Source organism: Equus quagga, chromosome 9 (genome assembly GCF_021613505.1).
Source record: "Equus quagga isolate Etosha38 chromosome 9, UCLA_HA_Equagga_1.0, whole genome shotgun sequence".
NCBI classification, from domain to species: Eukaryota; Metazoa; Chordata; class Mammalia; order Perissodactyla; family Equidae; genus Equus; species Equus quagga.
Window position 1 is genome coordinate 96,092,009 of NC_060275.1, and position 17,906 is coordinate 96,109,914.

At 39.8% G+C, this 17,906-nt stretch overlaps 1 protein-coding gene across 7 annotated transcripts in view; it reads left to right on the plus strand.

Moving 5' to 3' along the window:
• The first annotated feature begins 76 nt into the window (after positions 1-76).
• Positions 77-17,906, plus strand: part of DROSHA (drosha ribonuclease III) — a 118,755-nt gene continuing 100,925 nt past the window's right edge. For 2 of the 7 annotated variants that reach the window (XM_046671939.1, XM_046671941.1), the window contains exons 1-7: positions 100-176; positions 1,256-1,382; positions 2,440-2,505; positions 5,912-6,745; positions 10,636-10,728; positions 16,189-16,299; positions 16,531-16,762. In XM_046671939.1, the coding sequence (XP_046527895.1) occupies positions 2,486-2,505; positions 5,912-6,745; positions 10,636-10,728; positions 16,189-16,299; positions 16,531-16,762 (1,290 nt within the window). In that variant the 5' untranslated portion in view covers positions 100-176; positions 1,256-1,382; positions 2,440-2,485. Of the gene's footprint in view, positions 181-1,255; positions 1,383-2,439; positions 2,506-5,911; positions 6,746-10,635; positions 10,729-16,188; positions 16,300-16,530; positions 16,763-17,906 lie in introns of all 7 variants that reach the window. The other 5 variants (XM_046671940.1, XM_046671945.1, XM_046671943.1 and 2 more) reach the window with 5 other exon arrangements.

Sequence of the window (17,906 nt, forward strand, 5' to 3'; positions counted from 1 at the left end):
CACAGGGCGCTGCGGCGAGCCCCCGAGCTTTCTCCCCCTTGGTTCGCTTTCTCAGGTTTGCTTTTTAATTCCCTCCGTTTCCTGTTCCGGAGGCGCGGGCGGCGCTACGATCTTGGCGGCTGCAGTTATAAGCCTGGCTTTGCTCTGACGGCGACCTCGCGGCCGGAGAGCCTTTTGTAGGTAAAAAGGGCACCTTGCGGGTGTTGGAAGAGGGAGTGCTTCCAAGTGTCCGGATTTAAACAGGGCTGGAGTGCATCCTGGGGCTGAGGCGAGAGGCGCCTGGGAGTTAGGATCGGGGATCCCCTCTTCAAATCTGCAGCTAAGGGCATAAAAGCGACCCTAGGGCCGGATCCCACAAAGAAATAGAAGTGAAAAATGAGACCTTTCATTCATTTGTGGGGCGCGTGCGATGGTCCAGGCCGGAGGCCGCGCGGGTCTCCGAGGGGAGCTTGGCTCGTGGGCTCCCAGTCTGGCGGGAGATGCAAACGGGGAAACACGCAATTATGCATCAGCGGGACCAAGGTGACCCGCCTGTAGATTCAACTGGGGGAAAGAGAGTGTCCTTAATAAACATGTTGCCACACTTTGCAACTCTTTCAACATAGACTGATGTTCCTGGACGTGTAAACATTCCAAACAGCTCCCTCAGTTTCCCTTCTTCCAAACAGCAACCTAGGAGTAGGCAGATGCAGAACATAATTACTGTTCCAGTTGCAGTGACTTCCTTGACTTTTGAATTAAAGTTTGCATCCACAACACAGCCTGACTAGGCCTTTAATAGGTCAGTTTCGTGATCAGTGTTTTCACATATTCTATCTATAGAAATATTCGTGAGGATCTAATAGTGAATTTTCAACTGTTACATACGGTACAAGTGTTAGTGATCCTGACTGTTGCCCACTTCTAGGTTCAACACACTCCTTTGTGTTCCTCTGGAACTCTGTCATACCTCTTTTCTTGTGTTTATTGCATTATATTATTTTTTAAAAAATGTATTTATGGATTCTGAGTCCTTGAGTCCTACAGGCTGTGTGTCTGTCTTACTCGTCTTTGAATCCCCAGGGCCTGCAACAGTGCCCCACATGTGTAAGTTCATTAAATGTTGCATGAATGAGTGAAAAGGCCTGTTTTTGGTCTGGTTTTGATAGTGCAAATCCGTTGTGGATATATGTGGAAGGGAAATGTACAGTAGCAGCATAGAAACATATACCATTGGTGAGACAGTAAACATTTATTGACCACCTACTGTGTGCAGGATGCTCTGCCAGGGGCTGTGAAGGATACAGAAATGACTATGAATCAACCCATGTCGTCAAGGAGCTAATATTCTAGTGGAGGAGTTAGACATGTGCACACTTGACTATAATATGAGGCAGTCTCTGGTAAGTGCTGTAAAAGAAGTAAGTACAGCCTAAGAGCAAATGGAAGTAGAGGGGATGGGATTACTTCCTAAAGGGAACCAGGAAAGGCTTCACAAGAGGTGGCATTTGACATAGGTAGATGGGTAGAAGTTCAGTGGGCAGATTCATAGGGGATTTTAAGAAAGTGGGTGCAAATAACAAGCTGGGTGATAGTACTTGGTATGTTAGGCAACTGGGAAAATCTGGGGTCATAGCTACTTCATGGGGAAGGTAATGGAGCATAAGCCTGGAAGAAGTTGGGTCCAGATTGTAGATGGCCTTAAATGCCAAGCATGGAATTTGAATTTGATTCTGTTGGCAGTGAGTGGCCTGTGGTGGCAAGATCAGCTGTCTAGGCCCTAGGTTTATCATGAGGGCCTTGGACTGAATAATAATCATTAATCAGTAATTATTTGCTGCCTACTATTTATTATACACAGTGATCGATACAGTTAAATAATCTGAAATTATTTTCATGAGCCATTTGAAAATCTACCTTAAGTCTGTTGGTAAAACTTTTAGTTAGAAAGACTTTAGGGAGATGCTTTACATTAAAGCTTTTTGCATTTAATATTTATTTGAGTTTTTAAAACATTTCGCTGAAGTTTAAGTATTTGGAATGTCATTTATGTTTACAACATTCTTCTATGGGAAGAGCTGAGAATGAAAATCAAGGACAACTCTTGTGTTTATAAGATTAATGTTTGAATCTGAATGCTGGTCCCACTGTGAAGGAAACTAGAGTATGGAGAGGAAGAGGAGAAATGATTTGTTCCCCCTATGTTTTTTAGCAAATTAGAGATGGAATATGCCAAAGTCTTTTTAGCTACCGCTTGTTTTGAGTCAGCAAGACAAGTGTTAAAGGCATGTTAGAAGTTAGTTGTAAACTTTAATTCAGTTCACCATGGTCTTAATTTTGTTAGTATGCTAAATGCATTGGAGAATGCAAAATCAGTCTTGAGATAATTGCAGAAATGTTCTCTAGCGTTAGCAGCTTGGGAAACATTTTTATGTCTATTTTATTCTTTCTCTCCTCTAGAGCTTGTATTCTCTGTGGAAGATGTGACATATCCAGACAGTACGTCATGATGCAAGGCAGCACATGGTGAGTGGTGTGATGGTAACGGCAGTTGTTTTGGGAGAACAGAGAGAGGAGCAACACTGGCGCTGGGCCATAAAGGGTGGGAAGGATTTAGCTGTGTGAGGGGAGCAGGGAATGTGTTCGCGGGGACCATGTACATGGCTAGGACCCTGGGCCAGAGTAGTTAATGAGACATCCCGGAGTCCTGCCCTGATGGAGCTTGTACTTCTGAGGTGCAGGCTGATGTTAAAGATGGAAGTAGGTAATTAGTTGGTGAATTATAATTACAGGAATACATCACTTTATTGCACTTCACTTTATGGCACTTCACAGATACTGTGTTTTTGACAAATTAAAGGTTTGTGGCAACCCTGCATCGAGCAAGTCCATCGGCGCCATTTTTCCAACAAGATCACTTTTTTTCTCTGTGTCACATTTTGGTAATTCTTGTGACATTTCAAACTTCTTCATTATTGTTATATTGGTTGTGGTGATCTGTGATCAGTGGTTTTCAATGTTACTATTGTAATTGTTTTGGGGTGCTGTGAGCTGCACCCAATAAGGTGGCAAACTTAATTGATAATGTGTGTGTTCTGACTGCCTTTCCCCATCTCTGTCCCTCTCCTTGGGCCTCCCTATTCTCTGAGTCACAACAATATTGAAATTGGGTCAATTAATAACCCTACAGTGGCCTCTAAGTGTTCAAGTGAAAGGAAGAGAGCACGTCTCTCAGTTTAAGTCAAAAGCTAGAAGTGATGAAGCTTAGTGAGGATGGCATGTCAGAGCTGAGATAGGTCTCTGGCACCAAACCGCTTAGCCAAGTTGTGAATGCAAAGGAAAAGTTCTTGAAAGACATGGAAAGTGTTACTTCAGTGAACACACGAATGATAAGAAGGCAAAGCAGTCTTATTGCTGATATGGAGAAAGTTTTAGTGGTCTGCATAGAAGATCAAACCACCAGTCACAACATTCCCTTAAACCAAAAATGTTCATAAAATGTATTCTGTCACCTACATTTCTCTCAAAGTCCCAGAAAAGTGCAACATACCTTTTTTTATAAAAATTTTATTGAGGTCATAATAGTTTATAACATTGTGGGATTTCATTTGTATGTTATTATTTGTCAGTCACCACATAAATGCACCCTTTTACCCCTTATGCCCACCCCCAAACCCCTTCCCCTCTGGTAACCACTAATCTGTTCTCTTTGTCCATGTGTTAGTTTATCTTCCACATATGAGTGAAATCATACGGTGTTTGTCTTTGTCTGGCTTATTTCACTTAACATAATACCTTCAAGGTCCATCCATGTTGTTGCTAATGGGATGATTTTGTCTTTTTTTTTTAATGGCTGAGTAGTATTGCATTGTATATATATCACATCATTATCTAGTCATCAGTCGATGGGCACTTAGGATGCTTCCATATCTTGGCTATTGTGAATAATGCCACAGTGAACATAGGAGTGCAAAAGTCTCTTCGAATTGTGGATTTCAAGTTCTTTGGATAAATACTCAGTAGTGGAATAGCTGGGTTGTATGGTATTTCTATTTTAATCTTTTGGGAAATCTCCATACTGTTTTTCCATAGTGGCTGCATAAGTTTGCATCCCCACCTGCAGTGTTTGAGGGTTCCCTGTTCTCCATGTCCTCTCCAACATTTGCAACATAACTTTTAGATGCACTAGGAAACCAAAAATTGGTGTGATTCGGTATTTGCTTTATTGTGGTGGTCTGGAACAGAGGCTACGGTATCTCTGAGGCATGCCAAGAGGATGCACAGAGTGTATGAGAGCAGAGAACCTAACAAAGGCCTGGAGGGCGGTGATAATGGTTGTAGAAAGGCCAGCAAGGGTGTTGTTATAGGAGCCAGGCAAGAGATGATGGTGTGAAGTGCATGAACTCAAGTATTTATAAAGATGGAATGATAGGAGTTTTAAAATAAGTTTTTAGCTAAAGAGGATAAGGGAGTGTGTTGAGAAGCCAGAGCTGGTGTATAGAATTATGAATGTGCAGATTATGACCTGCCGGATGAGTAGGGGAAAGCTTCCCACAGGGGGTCGGCAGGTAGCTCCTCAGCGGTTCTAGGTAGTTTTGTGGTAAGTGTCTTTGCCATAGACATCTTTGCCCCAGCATTTTCGCTGCAAACACCTTCACCAGTTAGTTATGCAGTGAAAATGTTTGTGACAAAGATGTTTATTGTGAAGATGTTTACAGAAAAACCACTGGACACACCCTCAGCATCCGAGCTCTGACTTTGCGGAGGTGAAACCTACGGGTAGTTTTGATTGAAGGCGCAGTTTCAGTACACCCACCCAAAGGAAGCAGTCACAAAATTTGTTACAGATCCAGAAGCGAGGGGGCGCGATGAGCCCGGGGAATGGCAGTCCTCCGTCCCAGGTCATGAGCAAACAGGAGATAGAGAGCTGGGTAGCAAGCACCTATTACAGTCACGCGCCACATAATGACTTTCAATGACAGAGGTCCCATAAGATGAGTACCATATAGCCTAGGTGTGTAGTAGACTATACCATCTAGGTGTGTATAAATACACTCTACAGTGTTCACACAACAATGAACTCACCTAACCACACATTTTTCAGAACTACCCCATTGTTAAGTGACTCATGACTGTACTTATAAGGTGGTTGTGGCGGAGGTCACTAACTTTTTGCAGGCTTAACTCTAAGTGGTTATTTTAAAAGGAGCACTGGGAAAAGCAACGCAGAAACTTAATGGCGGGAATCCTAAACTCAGATTCTTATCTACGCGTCCAGACTCTGGGTGTGAGCATGGTTGTCATGTAAGATGCCTAGGCAGTAACTCAGAAAAGCAAAAGTTGTTTTTCAAAAAGTTGTTTTTCTCATCACAGGGAGGAAAAGTTCTTAGATGATTCCCTGGTGTGTAACTTGAGGACCAATAAATGGTATCATCTATTGAGATAGGAAACACTAAAAAAGGAGCAAGTCGTGTCTTGTAGGGGAAGATCATTAATTCCTTTTAGGACATGTTACGTTGATTTTCTGGAGTCTGCTGAGTGGGGAGGAAGGTGAAAACAGGAAGATGCTGGTGCACCTGCACAAAACGGGATGACATGGTGAGGTCAAGATTTTTGGGGAACTTGAACGAGGACATGATAGCAAATGGTTGAACAATGGCTCGTTGAATTGGTCATTCTGGAGGTGGAGCTGCTGTAGGGATTGATAAGGTCCAGGGACTGACCGAGGCAGTGGATTGTGTGGCTGAGACAGGGGAAGAGGAGTTTATTGGCCCAGAAGAGTTTCAGATAATACAGAGAACTCAGTATTAGATGAGTGGAATATTCCAGCGGCCTAAGGGGTCTGTTAATTGCTCTTGAAGATGGTCAGGCATTTGTGAAACCCTGTTTACATAGTGAGGTTCTTTTTTTCTTTTTCTTTCCTCCAATGAAGTCATAGAATGTCGTTCTACCCAGGACGAGGGTGTCCCCGAGGGCGAGGAGGACATGGAGCCAGACCCTCAGCACCAGCCTTCAGGCCCCAAAATCTGAGACTGCTTCACCCTCAGCAGCCTCCTGTGCAATATCAATATGAACCTCCAAGTGCCCCTTCCACCACATTCTCAAACTCTCCAGCCCCCAATTTTCTGCCTCCACGACCAGACTTTGTACCCTTCCCTCCACCTATGCCTCCGTCAGCACAAGGCCCTCTTCCCCCCTGCCCAATCCGGCCCCCCTTTCCCAACCACCAGATGCGGCCCCCCTTCCCGGTGCCTCCTTGTTTTCCTCCCATGCCACCTCCGATGCCCTGTCCTAATAACCCTCCGGTCCCTGGAGCACCTCCTGGACAGGGCACTTTCCCTTTCATGATGCCCCCTCCTTCCATGCCCCACCCTCCACCCCCTCCAGTCATGCCACAGCAGGTCAATTATCAGTACCCTCCGGGGTACTCACACCACAATTTCCCGCCTCCCAATTTTAATAGCTTCCAGAACAACCCCAGTTCTTTCCCACCCAGTGCTAATAACAGCAGCAGTCCTCACTTTAGGCATCTCCCTCCATACCCACTCCCAAAGGCTCCCAGTGAGAGAAGGTCCCCGGAAAGGCTCAAGCATTACGATGATCACAGGCACCGGGATCACAGTCATGGGCGAGGAGAGAGGCATCGGTCCTTGGATCGGCGGGAGCGAGGCCGAAGTCCTGACCGGAGAAGGCAAGAGAGCCGCTACAGGTCAGATTATGACCGAGGGAGAACGCCGTCCCGTCACCGGAGCTACGAGCGGAGCAGGTACAGCACATGTGTGTTTCTTATGAACTGCAGAGGCCCAGACACCTCTGCCATTTTTGTGTATCAGCAAACCAAAACAAAGAGGTCTAGCAGTGCATTTCAATTTATAAAAGGAAAGAAATCTTGTCTGGGGCTGTTTTAAAGAGGAAGAGACAACTGACAAGTAAAGAAGTTGATGTCAGAAAAAGCCACTTTTGAGAAGCATTCCAAAATTATCAATGTAGATTCATTTCGGTGAATGTAAGCTGATTACTCTCCATAATACAGTTGACATTTGGTGATGATCCAATGAAAGATCTTGTATTTTTGTGTGTGTCATACTTAATTATGTTCAGTGTGATCATTGTATCAGGCTATAGCACTTGTCTTCCTTTGGAATTGATGACCTGCATATGTTATCAATTAGGAATCAACCTAGTTAACAAGCAGAGTCTGCTTTCTGATTTTTAGGATAAGTGGAAGTTTATTGTACATTGTTGCCTTCTTGCTCTGTTTCCGTGTAAAATGAAATAATGTTAGTTACACATTATCAAATTACAGTTTTCAAAAATAGCTTTTAACCTGTTTTGTTGTATTGAAACATATTTATACGGAAGAAAGTTGTATTTAAAAAATATTATTCCATTCCAGATTTCATTTCTGTTTTTCAGAATACCAAATATCTGTATATACAAGAGAATAAGGTGTTGAGCAGATGTTCTTAAACTTGGGTTCATTGATGGCCTTCTAGAAATGCTCTGAAGTTATATGAAAAATGTTATGTGTGTGTATGTTTTTCTACAAGTAAGTTGGTAGCTCACAGCAGATTCTCAAGAGGTGGTGTCTCTTATCCCAAAAGCCTAAGAATGTTGGGTTAGATGGAAAAATACAAATACACAGATAATGATTGTACTAATATTTATTTATCCCTTCAGTGAACTCTTTATATTGATGAAGATTTGAGGTTTTCCAGTTGTCAAGCTAGTAACAGTGCTTCTCATTCTATCCCCTGTGGTTGTTTACCTTCATTGTCTTGTGGAACTTCTGTGCTAAAAATATTTGAGCTCCCCAAACCAGACCACTTGGTTGTTTGGGTTTTAGAGAGCTGGTCTTGGCTCCTGTGCAATCGGTTCACTTCTTGGTTTCCATGTTTTTCTCATGACTGTTGGTGTGATTCTGAACATTTTGCCAGTAAATGGTAATGGTTATTCTCACCTGAAGAATGCTCTGAAGGTTTGGAAGGAAATGCGTTGTTGCCTTTCCCCAATGCCCAGTGGAAGGTAGAAGGGAGCGTGTTTCCTGCAGAGATGAGTGGTTTCTGGTGGGCCAAAGCTGACCGAGCGTCAGTAAACTTTTAAAAAATCTTATCAGCATGAATTACTGTTTCTGGTCAATTTTGTTCTTAATTATTCCATGATGGACTAGTTGGCAGAGGCCTGTGATTGTTTATTTTACAATTTTATGGTGAAAATCCAAACTGGAAAGAGTTTAAACGTTTTCTTCAGTCTTTAAAGTGATTGTTAATAATCCTACCTCTGGGGAAACATTTTGCTGCAAACTTTAACATTCTAGATAGCATTTTTAAAAATCTGTTTTGGGGTGCGTTAGTTAGAGGAGTTTTTAGGGCTGTGCTGTAAAATCCTAAATTTTTCCATCTAGGCGTAAACTTGGAGTTATATGTTTGAAGAAACTCAGATGTCCTGTAAACTGAGGATCTCTATCAGTAAGTGAAATCCAGTGCCAAAAGAATTACATTAATCTCTATTATCCTAAACCACAACTTCTTATGAAGGACCTACTTAGGCTGTTGGCTCTTCTTTCTAAATGGCCTTTATTTACATTGGAATGGTTTTATAATGCTGTACCTGGGGCTTTTGTCCTGGAGCTGCCTTAGTGGCACAGCCACATTATAATTGGCTCCCTTAGAGGTCTTAGGTGGAGTGTCAGTTATCTATCTTATGTGGAATGCTTCTGTGAAATAAACATAGGGCACATGACGTCCTAATATAACTTCTAGAAGTATATTGCAAAAAACCAAAACTTCACAGATTGGTGCCTTAGATTGTGTTAAGTTTCTGTAAATTCTATAGTCTGTCCTCTGACTACTTCTCCCCTTGCTTCTTGGGGTAGGTGAATCGAACCTTTTGCAAATTCCGTCTTCCTTCTTTTTCTCCTCCTCTGAAATGTGCTTGAATAATAATAATTACAGGGCTGTTTTAGGGCAACCTATTTCTAGAAAAGGTTTATGAAGAAGTGGATAAATGTGTTTGTTATGAAAGAGCAAGGTTGCTGTGGGGGATGGGAAATAAACAGCCACAGATGCAGTGCACCGAACACTCTGCTGTGCAATGGGGAACAGTGCAGTGGCTTCCAGTGAGTAGTGCTACAGCACAGTTGTCCACAAAGCTGTCCTGTTGCCAGGACCGTGTGTAGCCATTGGAGAGCCAGTATTATGTACCTACGGAATATCCTAATGCTTGCAAACAAGGAAGAGCTTTTGGAAAAGTAACCCAAACATCGTTTTTCTTGCTTTACATGGGTTCCTGATAGAGCGTTATTAATGTGATTTATCCCCAAATTGGTCTTTTCAGTTTAGACCCGCTCAGAGGTAGTGATCATCATCAGAAGTGCTGTTCTTGAATGCAAAATTCTATTGCCTAGATGTTAAAAACAAAAATGAGAAATTTTCTCTAAATAGAGTTTTTCTTTGGAACTTTGGGCTATTATTCTTTTCAGCAGCCATGCCATTATGAATTACACTGTATCTTGGACATGTGGTACTGCTCACTAGTTTCTATAATTGGGATTTACTTCCTAAAAGTAAAGTGGAATTTTAGAAGTGTATCAGATGAAGGGTGTGGAATCACAAGCTCTAGCTACTCTGTTTTGGACACCTGGTGTGTGCCTGAAGATTGTGTCTGTCCCAAAGAAGATTATTCAGAGGAGTCTTTTCTGAGGTTGGGGTGAGCTTTAAGTGAAAAAACAGTTTTTGTTTTAATATCTAAGCAGTCACTGCTCTCAGTTTCGTAAGTTTTGATTTTGATACATTGACATTTCTTCTGTTTGGCTATAGGTTGGGAAACATTTTGGAATTGAGAAATTTTTATAGTCTTGCTGGACTCAGGCTAACTATAGCTTTTTTTTTTTTTTTTCTGTTCTAAGATTGGGTGGTTATTTGCCTTGGATATAGTTCTGATTCAAACACACTAAAGTTCTGATTTTTGTTCCATATCTTCACTATACTTATTAAATAGACTCAGAAGTTTTTATTGTTATTAAATGCTAGTTTTACATTGGAAAGTTTTAAACTCCCTCATTCTTCTTTTACATTGGGTAAACTGAGCATCCCCGTTTAGAGTTTTTTCTAGATGAAAATAGCATTTAAAGGTAAAGTGACTTAGAGTCTCATGGCAGCTAGTGATAGCTAGAACTACAACCCAGGCCTGTCACCTATAAGAGTTTAGAGGTCTTTCATTATAGAACCTTGTCCTAATTTTTACTATAAAAGCTTTAATTTGCATTTATTTTATGAATGAATTTGAGAGTTTTCTAGAAATCAATAGGCAGTAGAATCCTTTAAAGTTTTCCCTGTAAGTTAAATAACCAAGGATTGGCTGGTTGGAAGGTCTTGAGAGAAGATTTTGATAAAATTCCCTTTCTTGCTCAGCATCAAGTTATGACTTCTTTCTTTAAAGAAAACAGCAAAAAATGTCCAAGTTAGTTAACTTCTGTAAAGTGAAAAGCTCCTTTATCCCCTACTAAATGAAGGATGAATAAAAAAGTCCCATAGAGAATAGTGCCTGAAAAATTCTTAGGTGAAGTCCATTTATTTAGAGGATGCATTCAGTGAAAAGAGATGGTGTTTTTGAGTCTTTCTGTTGAAAACAGCTCTGTGTATTAATTCCTTTAAGAGAGCGGGAACGGGAGAGACACAGGCACCGGGACAGCCGAAGATCACCATCTCTGGAAAGGTCCTACAAAAAAGAGTATAAGAGATCTGGAAGGTAAGCAAGGAGTTGACACTGAAAGAAGTCATAGGATTATCTCCTTGAATTCAGATTTTGTGCTTGTGCAGAGTATCAGCCAAGTCTTCAGAATAGCCTAAGAGTCTGTCCAAAATGCCCTGCGAAAAGCTGATGCAGCCAGGAACTGAAAAATCTTTACTTTCAAGATGTACTGATTATGCACAAAGAAAATCTTGATAAATTTCCAAAAATTATGAGTTATATGGGCCACTTTTTCTGACCTTAATTGGTATAAAACTTTGTTAATAATTCAAGATTTTTTGAAGAAAACCTTGGAAATTCATAATTATGCTCTTAAATTTACTTGTTTCAGGAAAAAAGAGCAAAACTACAGTCACACTTTATTTAGAAAAATGACATTGAGATTGCTATGAACCCACACTTAGAGGATGTAAGAAGTTGTATATCAAGAAGTAAAATTCATAATCTCATATAATAGTAATTACAAACAGCACTCAGGAATCTGACAGATCTGGAATAATTTATTAGTTTTCCCAACTTTGTTCTTGGGCAAAGATGTCTAACCTTTTTAAGCCTCAATGTCTTTGTCTGAAATAAGGACAGTTATACTTGCCTTATTGAGTGGTGAGGGGTCATTGAGATAAAACATGTAAAACACTTAGAACTGGCCCAAAGTTAGTGCCAAATAAATGGTAACTATGTGTAATTATCTGATCACTTGCCTCGAGAAATTGTTAGAGTATAAGAAAAGCAGAAAAAGAGATTTAAAGATAAAATAAATTGATGAACTCGAAAACAGAACTATAGCGATATAACAATATTGTAAATAAATGCAAGGCCTTTCTTTGCAAGGTCATACAAGTTAAAAAGTGGCAAGTCAAGAAAAGAGAAACATATTTCCTTAGGTATAAGAAAGAATTATTATATTTATATTATATATTATTATATTATATAAGTATTATTATAGGAATGAATGAGATTTAAAAATTACACTACGTTGGTCTAAGTACAGATATTTAAAAAATTAACAAACTTGGATGTGGTGGGTTGATTTCTAGGAAAACAAAAATTACAAACTTTACACAAGAAGCAGGAAATTTTAATAGGCCAATAACCATGGGAAAAAATGAAACAGTTGAATTTGTACCATCTTCCAAAATTTTTAAACTGTTCTAGAACACTGAAGAAGATGGAAGGAAAGCTCAGCTCATGCTCTGATACCAGGAAAACCCAGATGGCAAAGCCTAATCAATGAAAAGAAAACTACAAGACAATCTCTCTTACAAATATGGATATAAAAATAGTTTAGTATATTAGCAAGTTGTTTTCAGTAGTGTGTTAAAACAACTGAGTTTGTTCCAAGATTGCATGGATAGATAGATTGGTAATAGGAAATGTCTAATTCTTTGTGTCAGAATCTGTAGGGTTATCTACCTGCCTATTCAGTATTTAAAATAAAAGCAGCATCCATTTATGAGTAAAAACGTGAGTGAACAAAGAATATAAGCAGACTTTTTAAATAAGATGCAGAACATTATCTCATGATGAGCATGATGACACTATCTCAGAAGAACCAAATTTAATGTGGAAACCTTACAGGCCTTCCCATACAAGTTAGAAAAAAGACAAGGAGGCCCCTTTGCCTGTCATTGTTACCTAACATTGTGCAACTTAATCAGTAAACAAGTGAAAAACATTGTCTTCTTGTGTGTCCCAGGTGTTATACTGGTGCAAGTGATATAGTCGTTAACGGGAGTCCCCATTTTACGAGAATAAGGAAGTTAAGTGCTGTAAGAAGTGCTTTTGATGGAGTAGTTACATCTTGTTCTGGGAACACAGCAATGAAAAACTCAGTCTAGGGTAGTCCTAGAGAGATGGACATTTTCCTGATAGCTGAAGTATGTGTGGGAATGCAGTAGGGAAGGGAGTGGCAGAGGAAGAGAGAAGAGCACGTGTGAAGGTTGCAGGGTGGAGAAATGCTCTGAGAAGGTCAAGCCTGGAGGTTGGGAAGTGAGTTTAGAAGACTTGTAGTAATTCACGAAAGAAATGATTGTACCTAGATCAGGGCAATGAGAGTGGTAATGGGGAAAGGTAGAGGTAATTGACAGATATTTATGAGATTGAGTCTGCAGGACCTGATAACTGATCATGAGGGAAGAAAAGCAACAGCTGAGATCTTGGTGTTCCTCGTTGAGGGTGAGTGAGGGATACTAAGAGGCAAGAGGAGTTCAATTTTGGGCATGTGGAGTTCAGAATCTATGAGACAACCAAATGGAATTATGTGGTAGTTAATTGGACGTACAGGTGTCAAGTTCAGAAAAGAGATCCCAGCTGAAATAGTAAATGCCATGGAGTAGATGAGGTAACTAGGAAGAGTTTGTTCAGTGAGAAAGGGCCTGAGGAGGAGGAGAAAAAGGAGACAAGGATAGGAAAAAAGCCAAGATATTGTGTTGGTGGACATCACTGAAGACCCATGTGAGGTTGATGATTTTTAATGTAGAGTGCTGGAAATCTCTTTGGTCTAGTGGTTTCTTTTCCAGTGCCAAGTCGCTTGTGGAGAAGGCAGACTTGGATTCTGCGAGTTCTAGCTAATGCAGTAGATGAGAAAATAAAAATTAGAGTTGTAAATACTGTAAAGGAGAAAACTTATCATAGTGTAATATAGCATATTGTTAAACAATTTTGAGTTTGGATTTTGAAGTTTGGAATGCCTGAGACACCTAAAAAAGATGTTTTGCTCCTGTTTTGAAATGCCCCCCTCAAAGTGTTAAAAAAAAGAAAAAAAAGTACTAATTGGTATTCACAACAGACACCCCTGACCATCCAACATTCAAGACACCTGCCTAAAGGGGAGGGGATGAGGATGTCTTTTGCCCGTGTTTCTTGATGATAATAATAAGCATTTGGTGGGATTTTTAGTACATGTCAAAATGTCTGTGTCAAACAACCGTATTAGCATCTGAATACCACTTACTAGCATTGTGATATTGGGCAAGTGATGTAGTTTCTAATTCTGTTTCCTCTGTAGGAGATGTTCATATCTGCCTCATAGGATTCTTGTAAGGATTAAATGTGAGTGTCAGTAAAATGCCTAGCAGAGTGTCAGGTTCTCAGTAAACACCAAAAACAAACAAAACCACACCATTGGGAGCTAAGAGTTACCATTATTAGCTAATGGTATTATCAGGAAAATTCAAGAGGATCAGCTAACAAAGAAAGAGAATTAACTCACTGAAGTTGACAGTTATAAAATAAACATACCCAAATTAATAGACTCCTTAAATACAAGGAATACCTACTTAGAAAATGTAACAGGAAAGCAAAATGTAGATTCACTATAGAAAAGTTAAATTAATTAAAATTAAATATCTTAGTAAACTTAAAAAAATATGTAGATTAATGGGAAGAAACTATAAATGTAGCTGATGACAAAGAAGGTGATGTCAATGAATGGAGGGCATGCCATGTTCCTGTAGTGGAAGTGGAAGATAGTATAAAAATACCAGTTGTCTTCAAAATAATCTACAATTTTGATGTAACTTAAGTCAAAGTACTGGTTTTAGAACTTCATAATGACTCGGATTCTTCTTTGGAACAGAAGTGAGAATGATGAAGAAAAATAATAATGCGGAAACACTTTGTCTAGTAGTATTAAAATATTCTATAAACATGTAGTTACAGCAATTTGATATGGGTATAAATAGATCAATGAAACAAATATTGAGCAATATTCAAGAATATATAAAAATTTACACCTATCATAAAGTTGTTTCACATCAGAGGAGAAACTGACATGGGGACCATTGGTGAGCCGTATGGAGGAGAAAACTGAAATTAGATTTCTGCTTTATATCTTGAAGAGAGAGTAAAAAAATTAATATTAAAAGTAACTGAAGAAAACATAAAATATTTAACCTTGGAATGGAATTCCAAGCATAACACTAAGGCAGGAAATATAAAAAAATTCTCTAGATTTGGCCATATAAAAGTTGTTTGTAGGAATAAAAGGAAAACGAAAAACTGAAAAAGATTCCATTACGTTTGTCAGAAGGGTGATTATCTTAATAAAAACTCTTTCAGTAAGACTATAATCCTAGTTTAAATAACATTGGCATAGCATATGACTGGATATTCATAAAAGAAGTGAACACGAAATGTGTCATTTCGGTAGTGATAAAAAATTGCAAGATAAATTAAATGAGATACTTTTCCCATCAGAAAGGCAAAGATTAACAACGATCATGTTGACAGGATATGTGGAAACGGGAACTTGTGGATGGTTTTGATTGGTCTAAACTGGTACTGCTTATCTGGAGAGAAAGCTTAAAAAAAAAGTACACACTTTTTTGTGTGAAATAAAATGGGCAAAGAACACGTGTGTTTATGGTAGCATTGTTTGTGATGGCAAAAACACGGTAACAACCTAAGTGACTGTGGACACATTTGTTAAATTATGGTGTATACATATGAAAGAATAATGTTCAGTTATTAAAAATGGTTCAGATATAGAGGTACTGAAATAAAAAGGTGTTCCTGACTTACTATTGAGTGAGAAGGGCAGGCTATGGAGTTCCTTGTTTGTTAAAATGTGTATATTTCTATACTTTCATATATTTATATGTTTTAACATATTTGTAAATTTAGTGGTCATTTCTGGTGTTACAGGTGATTTTTGTTTTATTTCTCTTAATGCTTTGATTTTTTTTTTTACAGTGAATGTATATACATTTTGCTTTATAGTAACTTTTTTTTTCTGGTAACAAAACTAATGATGTACATTAGAATATTTAGAAATTAATAAGTAATCAATATGTATAATCTTTCTAATCACTCACCCCTTACCTCCAATGTATACAATGTAGACACTCCCACTTTCCCTGTCGTAAAATTAGAAGTTAGTGGTAGAGTTGATGGAAAGAGCTAATTTGTGACTTTGCTCTGGATACATACTTTCTTGGATAATAGTAACTTTGTTAGTGGAGCTGCAGAGGCTGCCAGCGTAACACTGATAAAGCAGTTACCTCCTTGTCTGGATTCTCGAGGTCTATATGTTTCCACCTAAATTTCTTGGGCTTAAATTAAAATCTATTCTATAGATTTTTCCCTCCAAGCACATCCATAAGATGGGCCTTTGCAAATTTCAAGCCCCAGAAGTTCGAGGAGATAGAGTTGGTTTTATCCTTTTTAATTGAGTTAATATTAGTATTTGTGGGAATCATAACTAGGCAAAGTGGTGGTTCTCTAAGCAGTAATGCCCAAGTGTGGGCTTCCAGAGAGATGGTTAGGGAAGATGTAACTGGTTCACTCTTACATTATGGTCCTAAGGCTAAATTTATGGCCAAGTTGAGACCATGTTTTGTGAAGCCTTCTTTTTCTTGGCAAAGCAAGATGTGGAGGCTTCAAAACTAGCATTCTCATTGCCGAAATTGTCTACACGTGGAGATTTCCAAATATTCCCCAAATATCTTTCTCTTCTAGGAGTTATGGTTTGCCAGTTGTTCCTGAACCTGCTGGATGCACACCAGAATCACCTGGGGAGATTATTAAAAATACAGATTCTTGGGCCCCACCCCTGGAGACTGTGAATCAGTAAGTAGATCTGGGGTAGGGCCTGGGAATTTGTATTTTTAAACAAGGAACTTCAGGTGATTCTGATGCCACCAGACTGATGATTGGGAATCACTGGTTTAACAAAAGTAAATATGGTGGTTTGGCATGGCATTTTCATTTCAGGTGAAAAATGAATTGAACAGGTGAGATAGAATAGTTTTACAATGGAAGAACATTTTAATAATTAGCCTCCTCCGTCCCCTTTTGAAGTCGTTCCCCAAGTAGGGAGAAGAAGAGAGCTCGTTGGGAAGAAGAAAAAGACAGATGGAGTGACACCCAGAGCTCTGGCAAGGAGAAGAACTATACCTCAATCAAGGAAAAAGAGGCGGAGGAGACACCGCCTGACAAAAATGAGGAGGAGGAGGAAGAACTTCTCAAGCCCGTGTGGATTCGATGCACCCACTCAGAAAACTACTACTCCAGTGACCCCATGGATCAGGTGGTAGGTCTGAAGTAGGAGGGGAGCTAGAAACCAGGGTTTCTCAACCTCGGCGCTATTGGCATTTTGGGCCAGATAGTTCTTTGTGGTGGGGCCTGCGCTGTGTGCTGCAGAATGTTGAGCAGCATCTCTGGGCTCTATGCACTGGATGCCAGTAGAACCCTTCCCCAGTCGTGATAACCAAAGCTGTCTTCAGACATTGCCAAATGTCCCCAGGGGGAAAAAAGCCACTGCAGGTTGAGAACCACTGCTATAGACAAAAGCTGTTTTACAAAGCCAGAGGCAAGAGGGCAGTAGATTAACTAAAGTATCTCTTCATTCTGCATTTTTTATGACACTGCTAGTCTTGACACTGGTAGTGGTGTAAGCTCTCACTCATAACTACTTTATGCAGTTTGTGCTATGTATGTGTGTGTGTGTTTTTCCCTTAAAATGGGAAATAAGGAAGAATTTGAGTTTGTTTCTTATGAGTCTGACCTTGACCAAAGATAACCATGGGAAGTTTCCCATCATGTTGGCTGGTTCTGTGGAATGGCAGGAATCGTCACCCTTAGTGGGCTCTTAGAGACTCAGTGCATGTGCTGCTCCCAATGGGGCTCCTGGGACACAGCAGCCGACACTCTCATTGCGTGGTGGACTCCACGACCTCCTCTGTGCACTTGCTTCTCTTTTCCTTTCCTTTCTTCCGTCTCCATTTTTTTTTTTTTTTGGTCACTCTCTTTTCTCTCTTTCTCCTGATAGGCATTATGCCTCCATCCTATTAATTGAGGCATATTTGCCACAGGGTGGACACACAGTAATGTTCACTGATTAAATGGCTGAGTGAAGGAATGAATGTGTACAGGTTGAGGACATAAGAGGTTGGAGGTGTTAGAATTAGTGCATGGGGTTAGATAAGAGAATGTTCTGTTGTTTGGAATTTTGTGGAAATTGCTTCTACTTGGACTGGACCCTTATCTATAGGGAACTTGAAAGCAGACTTGTCTTTGGAAAGAAGGGTTTGAGAAATCACTCATAGTGGTATGATATTCTACTTGATAATTAGAGCAGGGTTTTAAGTCATAGTTCATGGGATACAGGGAAGGGAAAGCTCATATACAAAGCATTTTTATGGTGCCAGAACTTTACTCCATGCTTCTCATGTTCC